The sequence below is a fragment of the Electrona antarctica genome (assembly GCF_951216825.1).
Source record: "Electrona antarctica genome assembly, chromosome: 16".
Classification (NCBI taxonomy): domain Eukaryota; kingdom Metazoa; phylum Chordata; class Actinopteri; order Myctophiformes; family Myctophidae; genus Electrona; species Electrona antarctica.
The window spans coordinates 23,429,574-23,443,729 of record NC_136797.1 but is presented as its reverse complement, the minus strand read 5'-3'; the positions used below and the strand labels follow the sequence as shown (position 1 = coordinate 23,443,729).

The window sequence follows — 14,156 nt, the reverse complement described above, 5'->3', positions numbered from 1 at the left end:
CATAACTCTGTTTTTGAGGTTTTTGATGTATTCTTCCCCCGCATAAATCAGTGCTATTAAACACCCTTTACGTCTGTGTGTTGTTTCGAAAAATATTGAACCAATGGAAAGTAGTAAAAAGTGCTTTGGACAAAACCTCTTAACTCCATTGGACCCTCAAAATGTCTGAAGCAACTAACTCCACCACCTCTCCCCCTCTCATGGAATTAATTGACAATATATAATGTTACAACACCAACTTTGATGAGGCTGTATTGCTTTAGTTTTAAAAATACAAGGTTTTCTTAATTTCCTGTAAACTTCTTTTATATTTTTCATTTCCTGAAAAATGAACATTTTGGAGTTATGAGGTTTCCTCCCGACAGCAGAGATATACACTATGTAGGTACTAATTTTACTCTATGTATATGTACTAATTATATAAATAATATACTCTATGTATGTACTAATTATATACATAGAGTATATGTATATAATTAGTACATACGTCAGGGGTGTCAAAACCTTTTTCAAAGGGGGCCATATTAGAAAATATTAAAACCAACTACATAATGTACCTTAGGATTTAAACGATTCTATTTAACTATCATCATCATAACTGAAAGAGCAATCAACATGTTAAAAAATGATGTTGGGGAGACGATAGAAGACCCTATCCAAATTTGCGAGGCATTCAGAGATTATTATGGTAAATTATATAGCTCCGAGACAAATCAAGAAGATATAGTTGAGAGCTCCTTTTTGGATGGAACTAATATTCCTAAAATTCGAGAGGAAGACAGTAAAAAGCTGGGGGCAGATGTGAGTATTGGTGAGATCTTGGAGGCAATAAGTAATATGAAGTCTGGAAAAGCTGCAGGGCCTGATGGTCTGCCAATAGACATTTATAAAAGATTTGCGGGCAGATTAACGAAACCCCTCTTGGACATATATATACTGTATACTGAATCTTTTAAAGATGGAGTATTGCCTCCCACTTTGAGAGGAGCCCTCATTACACTTTTGCCAAAACCTGGTAAACCAAATGATAGATGCGAAAAACTATCATCATCATCATCATCATCATCAATATTTAATATCAATGGTCTTTTTTTGTCAGGTGCGTGCTGTGAACAAAAAGTGTAGCCTACAGTAATGTCACATTACCAAATGTAACCAAGCAAGCAAGGTACAAAAAAAAGAAAAGATACAAGGAACAAGAAACACTGACAAATTATACTCTCGGAAATAGTTAAAAAAAGTTCATGTAAAAAAATGTCCCATATTTTATGGAGTTTCAATACATTTAAGTGTAAACACTGTAAAGCACTTTGTAACTATTATGTCCAGAAATTTGCTATATAAATAAATTAATTATCATTATCATATACTGTTCATAATACAATTCAGGTATGAAGCTGCGGGCCGTAAAAAAATTGCGCACTTTGGACACAGCTGCTCTGTAGTTAATAATTATAAACATATACTCTTTGTAGGTAGTAGGTACTAATTATATACATATAGGCCTACTCTATGTAGGTACTAATTATATAAATATAGTCTATGTAGGTACTAATTATATAGGCCTACATATACTCTTTTTCTTTCTGAATGACAGGAGATAGATTCAAATAAAACTATAGAGTAGGCTAGTTAACCATATGAACCCTAGTGTCCGTATTCTGTGAGCAAACATTTGGCAAAAATAGCCGATCTACAAGCTCACAGCTAATCGCAATGCGACGGTGTTGTGAGCTTGTAGAGTGGCCTTATGGTTAGGGTTAGTGCAATCTGAAACCCATCGGCCATCGTCATACAAAAAGGGAAAAAAAAATAGAAATACTGTCTTCTGTACAGTACTGTAGGCATCCTGGCTTTCGGGTTAGTATTCTCATGTCTTCTTGTCTTGTATAGGCATCCTGGCTTTAGGACAGGACTGGCAGACATACTGTCTGGCTCTGGAGAAATACCTCCACCTGGTGGCCACACACAGAACACTCAGCAAAAACAAAGCTCTGGAGATCTTCCTTACGAGTTCAGAGGTCAGTGAATAAACACACTTCACTTCACATGAGCCAAATTCCAATACCCCAAAATCTCGGCCACTCCCTCACTCACTCACACTCGGTCACGCCAGCGTGGCGAATTATGGTGAAATTGGTGACCTGCCGAATTATGTTACCATCTGTGTGGACTTCACACAACTTACATGGAGGTCTTTAAATATGTGGCTTGAATACCGCTAGGATGAACTCTACTAATGAACAAACGGGTGCAGTACTTAGTTTACACAGTTTTTGGTTTAGACTAGTCATTGGTTAGACCAGTCATTAGTCCTACAACTACAACCCATCTCATCTCAAACCCTCACCCTAAACCTAACCTCCCACGGGGCAGCACACCTAAACCTAACCTTAACCCATGTCTAACCAATGACTAGTCTAAACTAAGTATGCACCCCTGAACAAACTGCAATGATTTGCATTGGGACACTGACATTATGTGATTGTCTACACGATTGTCACATATTTCAGCAGGTCACCAATTTCACTGTAACACCACCATGCTGGAGTGAGTGAGTGTGAGTGAGATTTGGGGTATTGGAATTTGGCTTTAGAGATCAAGGGCCTTACTCCTTATCCCTAAACGTATTTGCCATTTATTACTATTTTATAGTAGAATACAACTTCTGAACTTTGTTGTTTTATGAGAGTTAGAGAGATACAACTCTTACTGTAGTTTCAGATATAAGGTATTTTATGGTTGTGGTAATAAACCAGTTATGACAGACAGCATCATGGCTAAATGGAAAGACACATGACAGCTTTACTGTGATAGGCTAGTAAAATAACACATGAGAGCTTTACTGTGATAGGCTAGTAAAATAACACATGACATCTTTACTGTGATAGGCTAGTAAAATAACACATGACATCTTTACTGTGATAGGCTATAGTGACAATAACACACGGCAGCTTTACTGTGCTATCACTAGGAAAATAACACTTAAATCAAATGTATTGAAACTTCATAAAAACAGCCTAAATGTTTGACCATAGGACAGCGGAAGAGAGCAGCAAACACAACAGAACAAACATTAAACAACTCTGGACAACTGGACCTAGACAAGTCTTCTATTGTTACAACTGGACCTAGACAAGTTTTCTATTGTTACAACTGGACCTAGACAAGTCTTCTATTGTTACAACTGGACCTAGACAAGTCTTCTATTGTTACAACTGGACCTAGACAAGTTTTCTATTGTTACAACTGGACCTAGACAAGTCTTCTATTGTTACAACGGGACCTAGACAAGTCTTCTATTGTTACAACTGGACCTAGACAAGTCTTCTATTGTTACAACTGGACCTAGACAAGTCTTCTATTGTTACAACTGGACCTAGACAAGTTTTCTATTGTTACAACGGGACCTAGACAAGTCTTCTATTGTTACAACTGGACCTAGACAAGTCTTCTATTGTTACAACTGGACCTAGACAAGTCTTCTATTGTTACAACTGGACCTAGACAAGTCTTCTATTGTTACAACTGGACCTAGACAAGTCTTCTATTGTTACAACTGGACCTAGACAAGTCTTCTATTGTTACAACTGGACCTAGACAAGTCTTCTATTGTTACAACTGGACCTAGACAAGTCTTCTATTGTTACAACTGGACCTAGACAAGTTTTCTATTGTTACAACTGGACCTAGACTGGACCTAGACTGGACCCAGACAAGTTTTCTATTGTTACAACTGGACCTAGACAAGTCTTCTATTGTTACAACTGGACCTAGACAAGTCTTCTATTGTTACAACTGGACCTAGACAAGTCTTCTATTGTTACAACTGGACCTAGACAAGTCTTCTATTGTTACAACTGGACCTAGACAAGTCTTCTATTGTTACAACTGGACCTAGACAAGTCTTCTATTGTTACAACTGGACCTAGACAAGTCTTCTATTGTTACAACTGGACCTAGACAAGTCTTCTATTGTTACAACTGGACCTAGACAAGTCTTCTATTGTTACAACTGGACCTAGACAAGTCTTCTATTGTTACAACTGGACCTAGACAAGTCTTCTATTGTTACAACTGGACCTAGACAAGTCTTCTATTGTTACAACTGGACCTAGACAAGTTTTCTATTGTTACAACTGGACCTAGACTGGACCTAGACTGGACCCAGACAAGTTTTCTATTGTTACAACTGGACCTAGACAAGTCTTCTATTGTTACAACTGGACCTAGACAAGTTTTCTATTGTTACAACTGGACCTAGACAAGTTTTCTATTGTTACAACTGGACCTAGACAAGTTTTCTATTGTTACAACTGGACCTAGAAAAAGTATTCTATTGTTACAACTGGACCTAGAAAAAGTATTCTATTGTTACAACTGGACCTAGACAAGTTTTCTATTGTTACAACTGGACCTAGACAAGTTTTCTATTGTTACAACTGGACCTAGAGTTAATCAATCAATCAATCAATCAATCAATCCCCAGCCTCCTGGACGTCAGAACGCAAAGAAAGGAATCTTCAACCGACTGAGTCTGGCCATGGAATTGAGGAAGGAAGGACATAAGGTAAGAAGGAAGGACACAGATTGTGTCCTTACATTACATGCTCCCTCTCTCCCTCTCTCCCCCCCCCCCCCCCCCCCCACACACACACACACACACACACACACACACACACACACACACACACACACACACACACACACACACACACACACACACACACACACACACACACACACACACACACACACCCCTTTTGTATGTAATCATTGTGTATTAATATGTAATCATTGTGTATTAATATGTAATCATTGTATGTGCAGGATGTTGACGAGTTCTTCCAAACGGAGCGTGATCACAACCTGACTCTGATTGGTTGTACCAAGACAGCAGCTGAGGTGAGTTATTGATTCATTCATTCATTCATTGAATACTTTATTAGTGGTACAGTAACTTCAGTTTCTATAACTGTTTATGGTTTGTCTTATTTTTTATTTTATTAAAATGTTCTTATTCAATATTTTTCTTGTAGAGATTCATGGATGTGGTGCTGACAGAGCAAAGTAAGAATCTACACGCACACGCACGCACACGCACACACCCACACACACACACACACACACACACCCCCCCCCCCCCCCCCCCCCCCCCCCCCCCCAGGCAAGGATGGACATAGACACAATGTAGGCAACGTAGACAAAAAAAGTGTGTGTGTGTGTGCGTATGGCGTGTGCGTGTGTGTGTGCGTTCTTCAGAAACAGCAGTGGCATGTGGACACCTCTCTGCTTCTCTGCAGCTGCTTGTGGAACCAGGAGAGGAACCCAACAAACAGGCCTTCTCCAAGTGAGACGACCATCTAACACTTTACTACACTTTACTAACCCTAACACTACCAGTGAGACACAACATCTAACACTTTACTACACTTTACTAACCCTAACACTACCAGTGAGACACAACATCTAACACTTTACTACACTTTACTAACCCTAACACTACCAGTGAGACACAACATCTAACACTTTACTACACTTTACTAACCCTAACACTACCAGTGAGACGACCATCTAACACTTTACTACACTTTACTAACCCTAACACTACCAGTGAGACACAACATCTAACACTTTACTACACTTTACTAACCCTAACACTACCAGTGAGACGACCATCTAACACTTTACTACACTTTACTAACCCTAACACTACCAGTGAGACACAACATCTAACACTTTACTACACTTACTAACCCTAACACTACCAGTGAGACGACCATCTAACACTTTACTACACTTTACTAACCCTAACACTACCAGTGAGACGACCATCTAACACTTTACTACACTTTACTAACTCTAACACTACCAGTGAGACACAACATCTAACACTTTACTACACTTTACTAACCCTAACACTACCAGTGAGACGACCATCTAACACTTTACTACACTTTACTAACCCTAACACTACCAGTGAGACGACCATCTAACACTTTACTACACTTTACTAACCCTAACACTACCAGTGAGACGACCATCTAACACTTTACTACACTTTACTAACCCTAACACTCGAGACACAACATCTAACACTTTACTACACTTTACTAACCCTAACACTACCAGTGAGACGACCATCTAACACTTTACTACACTTTACTAACCCTAACACTACCAGTGAGACACAACATCTAACACTTTACTACACTTTACTAACCCTAACACTACCAGTGAGACACAACATCTAACACTTTACTAAACTTTACTAACCCTAACACTACCAGTGAGACACAACATCTAACACTTTACTACACTTTACTAACCCTAACACTACCAGTGAGACACAACATCTAACACTTTACTACACTTTACTAACCCTAACACTACCAGTGAGACGACCATCTAACACTTTACTAACCCTAACACTCGAGACACAACATCTAACACTTTACTACACTTTACTAACCCTAACACTACCAGTGAGACGACCATCTAACACTTTACTACACTTTACTAACCCTAACACTACCAGTGAGACGACCATCTAACACTTTACTACACTTTACTAACCCTAACACTCGAGACACAACATCTAACACTTTACTACACTTTACTAACCCTAACACTACCAGTGAGACGACCATCTAACACTTTACTACACTTTACTAACCCTAACACTCGAGACACAACATCTAACACTTTACTACACTTTACTAACCCTAACACTACCAGTGAGACGACCATCTAACACTTTACTAACCCTAACACTCGAGACACAACATCTAACACTTTACTACACTTTACTAACCCTAACACTACCAGTGAGACGACCATCTAACACTTTACTACACTTTACTAACCCTAACACTACCAGTGAGACGACCATCTAACACTTTACTACACTTTACTAACCCTAACACTACCATTGAGACGACCATCTAACACTTTACTAACCCTAACACTACCAGTGAGACACAACATCTAACACTTTACTACACTTTACTAACCCTAACACTACCAGTGAGACACAACATCTAACACTTTACTACACTTTACTAACCCTAACACTACCAGTGAGACGACCATCTAACACTTTACTACACTTTACTAACCCTAACACTACCAGTGAGACACAACATCTAACACTTTACTACACTTTACTAACCCTAACACTACCAGTGAGACGACCATCTAACACTTTACTACACTTTACTAACCCTAACACTACCAGTGAGACACAACATCTAACACTTTACTACACTTTACTAACCCTAACACTACCAGTGAGACACAACATCTAACACTTTACTACACTTTACTAACCCTAACACTACCAGTGAGACGACCATCTAACACTTTACTACACTTTACTAACCCTAACACTACCAGTGAGACGACCATCTAACACTTTACTACACTTTACTAACCCTAACACTACCATTGAGACGACCATCTAACACTTTACTACACTTTACTAACCCTAACACTACCAGTGAGACACAACAATGCGTAACAGAATGCGTTGAGGGTAACAGAATGCGTTGAGGGTAACACAGAATGCCTTGAGGGTAACACAGAATGCGTTGAGGGTAACAGAATGCCTTGAGGGTAACACAGAATGCCTTGAGGGTAACACAGAATGCGTTGAGGGTAACACAGAATGCCTTGAGGGTAACACAGAATGCGTTGAGGGTAACATACAGAATGTGTTGAGGGTAACAGAATGCGTTGAGGGTAACACAGAATGTGTTGAGGGTAACATAATGCGTTGAGGGTAACAGAATGCCTTGAGGGTAACACAGAATGCCTTGAGGGTAACACAGAATGCGTTGAGGGTAACATACAGAATGTGTTGAGGGTAACACAGAATGCGTTGAGGGTAACACAGAATGTGTTGAGGGTAACATAATGCGTTGAGGGTAACAGAATGCCTTGAGGGTAACACAGAATGCGTTGAGGGTAACACAGAATGCCTTGAGGGTAACACAGAATGCGTTGAGGGTAACATACAGAATGTGTTGAGGGTAACACAGAATGCGTTGAGGGTAACACAGAATGCGTTGAGGGTAACACAGAATGCGTTGAGGGTAACAGAATGCCTTGAGGGTAACACAGAATGTGTTGAGGGTAACACAGAATGCGTTGAGGGTAACACAGAATGTGTTGAGGGTAACACAGAATGCGTTGAGGGTAACACAGAATGCCTTGAGGGTAACACAGAATGCATTGAGGGTAACACAGAATGCCTTGAGGGTAACACAGAATGCCTTGAGGGTAACACAGAATGCATTGAACTTGAGGGTAACACAGAATGCCTTGAGGGTAACACAGAATACATTGAACTTGAGGGTAACACAGAATGCCTTGAGGGTAACACAGAATGCATTGAGGTTAACACAGAATGCCTTGAGGGTAACACAGAATGCCTTGAGGGTAACACAGAATGCATTGAACTTGAGGGTAACACAGAATGCCTTGAGGGTAACACAGAATGCATTGAACTTGAGGGTAACACAGAATGCATTGAGGGTAACACAGAATGCGTTGAGGGTAACACAGAATGCATTGAACTTGAGGGTAACACAGAATGCATTGAGGGTAACACAGAATGCCTTGAGGGTAACACAGAATGCGTTGAGGGTAACACAGAATGCGTGGAACTTGAGGGTAACACAGAATGCATTGAGGGTAACACAGAATGCCTTGAGGGTAACACAGAATGCGTTGAGCGTAAAACAGGATGCGTTGAGGGTAACACAGAATGCGTTGAAGGTAACACAGAATGCGTTGAGGGTAACAGAATGCGTTGAGGGTAACACAGAATGCGTTGAGGGTAACACAGAATGCGTTGAGGGTAACACAGAATGCGTTGAGGGTAACAGAATGCGTTGAGGGTAACACAGAATGCGTTGAGGGTAACACAGAATGCATTGAGGGTAACAGAATGCGTTGAGGGTAACACAGAATGCGTTGAGGGTAACACAGAATGCGTTGAGGGTAACAGAATGCGTTGAGGGTAACACAGAATGCGTTGAGGGTAACAGAATGCGTTGAGGGTAACACAGAATGCGTTGAGGGTAACACAGAATGCGTTGAGGGTAACACAGAATGCGTTGAGGCCTTGAGGGTAACACAGAATGCGTTGAGGGTAACACAGGATGCGTCGAGCGTTGACTGACAGCATGTTTCTCTTACAGGATCTGCGTGAAGGTTTCAGAGGTCTTCGACTCCATGAGGGTAAAATGTTCACTCCAAACGCAGCTTGTTTCACACCAGTCATTTTGACATGGAGCGGTAGGAGGTGATACTAAAGGAGTAGCTCAAGTGGTGTGTGTGTGTGTGCGTGTGCGTGTGTGTGTGTAGAAGAACATTGCGAGCGTTGCGGACAATGATGTGAACACCCTGGGTCTGGGACTGGATCTGGACTCTCGCTACCAGGACGCAGAGAAGGTCTGTATTCTCACATCTTAGGTTTTTTTTAAATAATTTGTATCCCACAATTTTGCAACCCATTTCTTCACCAAGTGTTAATTATCTGATTGTAATCCTGGGCGCTACACTTCCTCTGCCAACCTGGGGGGGGGGGGGGGGGGGGGGCAGCGGACTGACCTCATGACTCCCCTCTATGCATGAGGAGTCTAAGCTGCTTCTTTTCACCTGACAGAGGGGAGTTTCCCCAGCCGGTCGTAACGTGTGGAAGGAACACGTTATTCCGTCCAGTTCCTTTCCCCTCCATCGGGCGCCCGGCTGGTAGTTTAGAGACCAGGATTACTGCATGTTTTTTGTGAGGGTACCTACCCTAGGGGACACGATTTAGAAGACATTTTATACATTTCGCTGTCAGGCCTAAATGGGTTAGAAGACATTTGTAGAATCTGTTCCCAGGTCTATTCTTTGTAGCGGACCCCCTGGAACTCCCACTTATCATTATATTTATTCATGTTGTAGTAAAATGGATACAATTTTTTTATTTTTAAAATAATGGGAAAATGGGATCTTTACTCGAGTCACTCATGAACCATACAAATTGTTTGGAAAAAACATTTTTGTGGTTGACAGGAGATGCTGTTCAGGAGGACGTGTAAAATGGTGGAGTTGGAGACCGCAACCAGGACCGCTGAAAGAGCCAAGCCTGTCAAGAAGGCTGCTGTAAGTCAGTCAGTCAATCAATCAATCAACTTTATTCATGTGGACTCAGAGTTTCAATAAAAGCAAACAGCGTAAAACACATTACTCTGCATTACAGAGTAAACACTCATAAAAAAAGGTATTTGATTACCTTTTAGTCACAGAATATCCCATTCTGGACGGGAACCCCTTTTGGTGTTTTAACTAAGCATTATGTTATGCTTTAGCTATTGAAAAATAGCAGATCTACAATCGTGAATATATATTCTTTCAGAAGACTTTTATTTTTATTTCGACGTCAGGCCTAAATGGGATATTACTACGATCGCATCCCCGGCCGATGATAATCCGAGAGACGTTCGCTGCACGTTCGCCCAAAAAATAAAATACAAATAAAACTATTATTGTCCATTTGCTTTTTTTTTTTTAATGTAACATACTATGTGATCAATACTGCAGCGTCACACAAAAGCATCGAAAGTAGCAGATCTGCAAGCTCGAAATCCACCACGAAGCAACACGCTTTGAGCTTGTAGATCTGCTACTTTTGCTATTTTTGAATTTGAATACTGAAAGGTTACAATTTTGGACATATGAGGTACTATAGAGAGTATGCGCGTGACATCATCATCAAACCCGGAAGTTATGCAGGAATGCCTACTGAGTGGCAAATAACTACTTTCTGGCCTTGGCAGCCCATACATCCAAAAAGAAAAGTCATATCTGATTGCATTAAACATTAAACAATGTTAAACTCACTTTGCCTGTTGCTTTGCCACTCGATTTGCCTAGCTCTATCCATAACTTATACATTGTATAGATTACAAATAAAATGGTGCTCTATATGCAATTAGATGGAGGATTTGAAGAAGGCTTCGGAGAAGGACTTTGATCACATCTCTGGAGTGGCCAAACTGGAGGTAGGCACGCACGCACGCACGCACGCACGCACGCACGCACGCACGCACGCACGCACGCACGCACGCACACACATTTATTATTGTATAGATCAAAGTTAATTTGACTCTTGAGAGTTGCAAATTGTACACTCTCTGAGTTACAGACCCATAAGGGGTCCATTTGGCTCCAAACTATCATTTAGCTGGGGACCCCCTGGAACTCCCTCAAGGACCCCTGGGGGTCCCCGGACCCCACTTTGGGAACCACTGCTATAGGGCATAGCAGTGGCACAGATAGGAAACCCACATAGACAGTTCAGTTTGTGTGTGTGTGTGTGTGTGTGTGTGTGTGTGTGTGCTTTCCAGATCGCACGCTTGAAGGAAGTGCGTGTCCAGATGTTGCAGCAGGCTCTGGTCCAGTGGTGTGAGAAACAGCTGGACGCTGCCAGGCAGACCGCTGAGCGCTACCACCTGCACCTGGAGGCCTTCAGGGAGATGGTCTAGTGACAGTCCCTACCACCTGCACCAGGAGGCCTTGTCCCTACCACCTGCACCAAGGACTGTCTAAAGAGGACGAGACGCGAAGACCGTACGGGCGACGCCATGTTGCTCACATGGTGCTCCATGGAAGGAAAGAAACATGGCAGTTGAGACCAGGAAGTTGGACATGACAAATCATAGATATGGCACAAATGGCCCAGCAGATGGCGTGATGCCACTGACAGGAGATATGCTTGTACATATCACGTCATTGCATTTTACCTTTTATATTAACGTTTTAACAGCAAATGGATAAGTACGTCCCAGCATGGATCATCACACAGACAGTAATGTTGGTCGGACGTGACATATGTACAAGCATCTCTCCTTTCATTGGCATCACACCATCTGCTGGGCCATTTGTGCCATATCTATGATTTGTCATCTCCAACTTCCTGGTCTCAACTGCGCATGTTTCTTTCCTTCCATGGAGCACCATGTGAGCAACATGGCGTCGCCCGTACGGTCTTCGCATCTCGTCCTCTTTAGACAGTCCTTGACCTGCACCAGGAAGCCTAGTCCCGATCACCTGCACCTGGAGGCCCTCAGGCCAGGGAGATGGTCTAGTCCCTACCACCTGCACCAGGAGGCCTAGTCCCAATCACCTGCACCTGGAGGCCCTCAGGCCAGGGAGATGGTCTAGTCCCTACCAACTGAGGGAGATTATTTTTTGGGCTAACGTCAAGGCAATTATATGTTTACGAACTGTCAAAAAGGTCTATTCTAAGGTAGCATATACCTGTATAGACATATATGATCCTGCTCATTACTGTGCACAAATGTATTATACAGTACATAAATCTTCGTGTTCGAGCACAAAATGCATTTTAAGAACCCACAAATGTATGTACGCACGCACGCACGCACGCACGCACACACACATTTTACAGTTGTGACCCCTGGCCTAATCTAGTTGAATACCCCTGATTTAGTCCCTACAACCTGCACCAGGAGGCCTATAGTCCACATTGACCACGATATTACTACAGTATGACCACATTATTGGTGATTGATTGGTGATTGATTGATTGTACATGAGAGGCTATGTGCATGCGTGACATGAGTGGCAAAAAAACGACATTCTGGCCTCGACAGCCCATACGTACATCCAAGCAGAAAAGTCTGTTCTGATTGTACTAAACGATGTTAAACTCACCAACATTGCAGGTGTACGGAAAGCTTGAATTATATTCTATCTGCAATGCTTTTGTTTAATAAAATTAAAAATCCATCATAGACATGTGGTGACCTAATACTTTCAAGAAAGTCCCTACGGGTGAGTTTGTCAGTTTGGAAGCGCTCGTTTTCTGTAACGCAACGTCCTGCTGCCTCCTGCATTATGTGCAAGTTTGGTTGCTCCAATCTGCACCACTGCAGATGGTGGACCCTCTTGTAAACAAGTGTAATGCTTAATTGGGTCGTCCACTCACAGTTAACAGCCTTTGTATTGAGTTTGTGCTTGAAATGTACTGTAATTCTGCAAACTGTTAATACATATTTCAATCAATCAATCAAAGCAAGGGTTCAAGGGTCCGTCATGAGAATATATAGGCACAAAAAAATAAAGAAAAACACTAAATTGCACACATTGTACATCATGGGGCACTACAAAAGTGTTCCAGCGGTGGTTAATAGCTCAAATGGCCATAACTTTGGTGACCCTTGCTCAGAAGCACAGCATAGGACAGTCCTATATGCTAGGAAAACGGCTATGTCATACTTCTGTATGTCTTTGTCACGAGTCAACTGCAATACAAGCAATTATGCTTGTTTGCTGCTGGAAAGTGACTGTGCTGCAGGTTATTGACCGTGCAGGCCCCTCAGATATTTCCAAAACCAACCATAGTTTAACAACCATTTCCTTTTAAGTGGCCTTTTATAACCAAGTTCACACAATTACAATATTTTCCTCTGAAATGTAGTTTTGTAAAAGTATTGGAAATTGGATAGGCCTGGATAGACAGACAGAGAAATAGAATTTCCTGGAATTTATAAATAAACTATATAGTGAGTCAATCTTGAAAGTTGCTGTCAACCTTTTTCATATCTAGGCCCATTCTTTATTCGGCATTTGAGCCACGGACCACCATGGCCTTACATGGAGGGTGTAAAGTAACTAAGTACTTTTACTTAAGTACTGTACTTAAGTACAATTTTGAGGTATTTGTACTTTACTTGAGTATTTAAAATTTCCAGTACTTTTACTTCTACTCCACTACTTCTCAGAGCCAACATTTTTTCTTTTACTCCACTACAATTATTTGAAAACTTTAGTTACTAGTTACTTTGGAGATATTCATTTTGATTAGAAAACATACATTAACCACTTCAACCCTACATATACATATCGGCCATTTGAAAATAGCCGATATACAAGCTCACAATGCGTCGCAACGCGATGCATTGTGAGCTTGTAGATCGGCTATTTTCAAAAGATTTTGTACACAGTTTGAACTTGTGAAATGGGACATTCTGCAATATACTTTTAAGTACATTTTCAATTCCGTACTTTTACTTTTAAATTGCAGTATTGGTACTTTTACTTAAGTAAAACAATTGAGTACTTTTTCCACCACTGTGTAA

General features: G+C 41.2%; 1 protein-coding gene across 1 annotated transcript in view; it reads left to right on the top strand.

Annotated features, from left to right (window-relative positions):
* Positions 1–12,811, top strand: part of LOC306939258 (sorting nexin-6) — a 16,668-nt gene extending 3,857 nt beyond the window's left edge. Inside the window, exons 5-14 of the mRNA XM_079523814.1 lie at positions 1,894–2,021; positions 4,490–4,570; positions 4,831–4,905; positions 5,040–5,070; positions 5,263–5,350; positions 9,204–9,243; positions 9,370–9,456; positions 10,066–10,155; positions 10,989–11,054; positions 11,400–12,811. Coding sequence (XP_079379940.1) covers positions 1,894–2,021; positions 4,490–4,570; positions 4,831–4,905; positions 5,040–5,070; positions 5,263–5,350; positions 9,204–9,243; positions 9,370–9,456; positions 10,066–10,155; positions 10,989–11,054; positions 11,400–11,537 — 824 coding nt within the window. The 3' untranslated portion in view covers positions 11,538–12,811. The remainder of the gene's footprint in view (positions 1–1,893; positions 2,022–4,489; positions 4,571–4,830; positions 4,906–5,039; positions 5,071–5,262; positions 5,351–9,203; positions 9,244–9,369; positions 9,457–10,065; positions 10,156–10,988; positions 11,055–11,399) is intronic.
* The last annotated feature ends 1,345 nt before the right edge of the window (positions 12,812–14,156 follow it).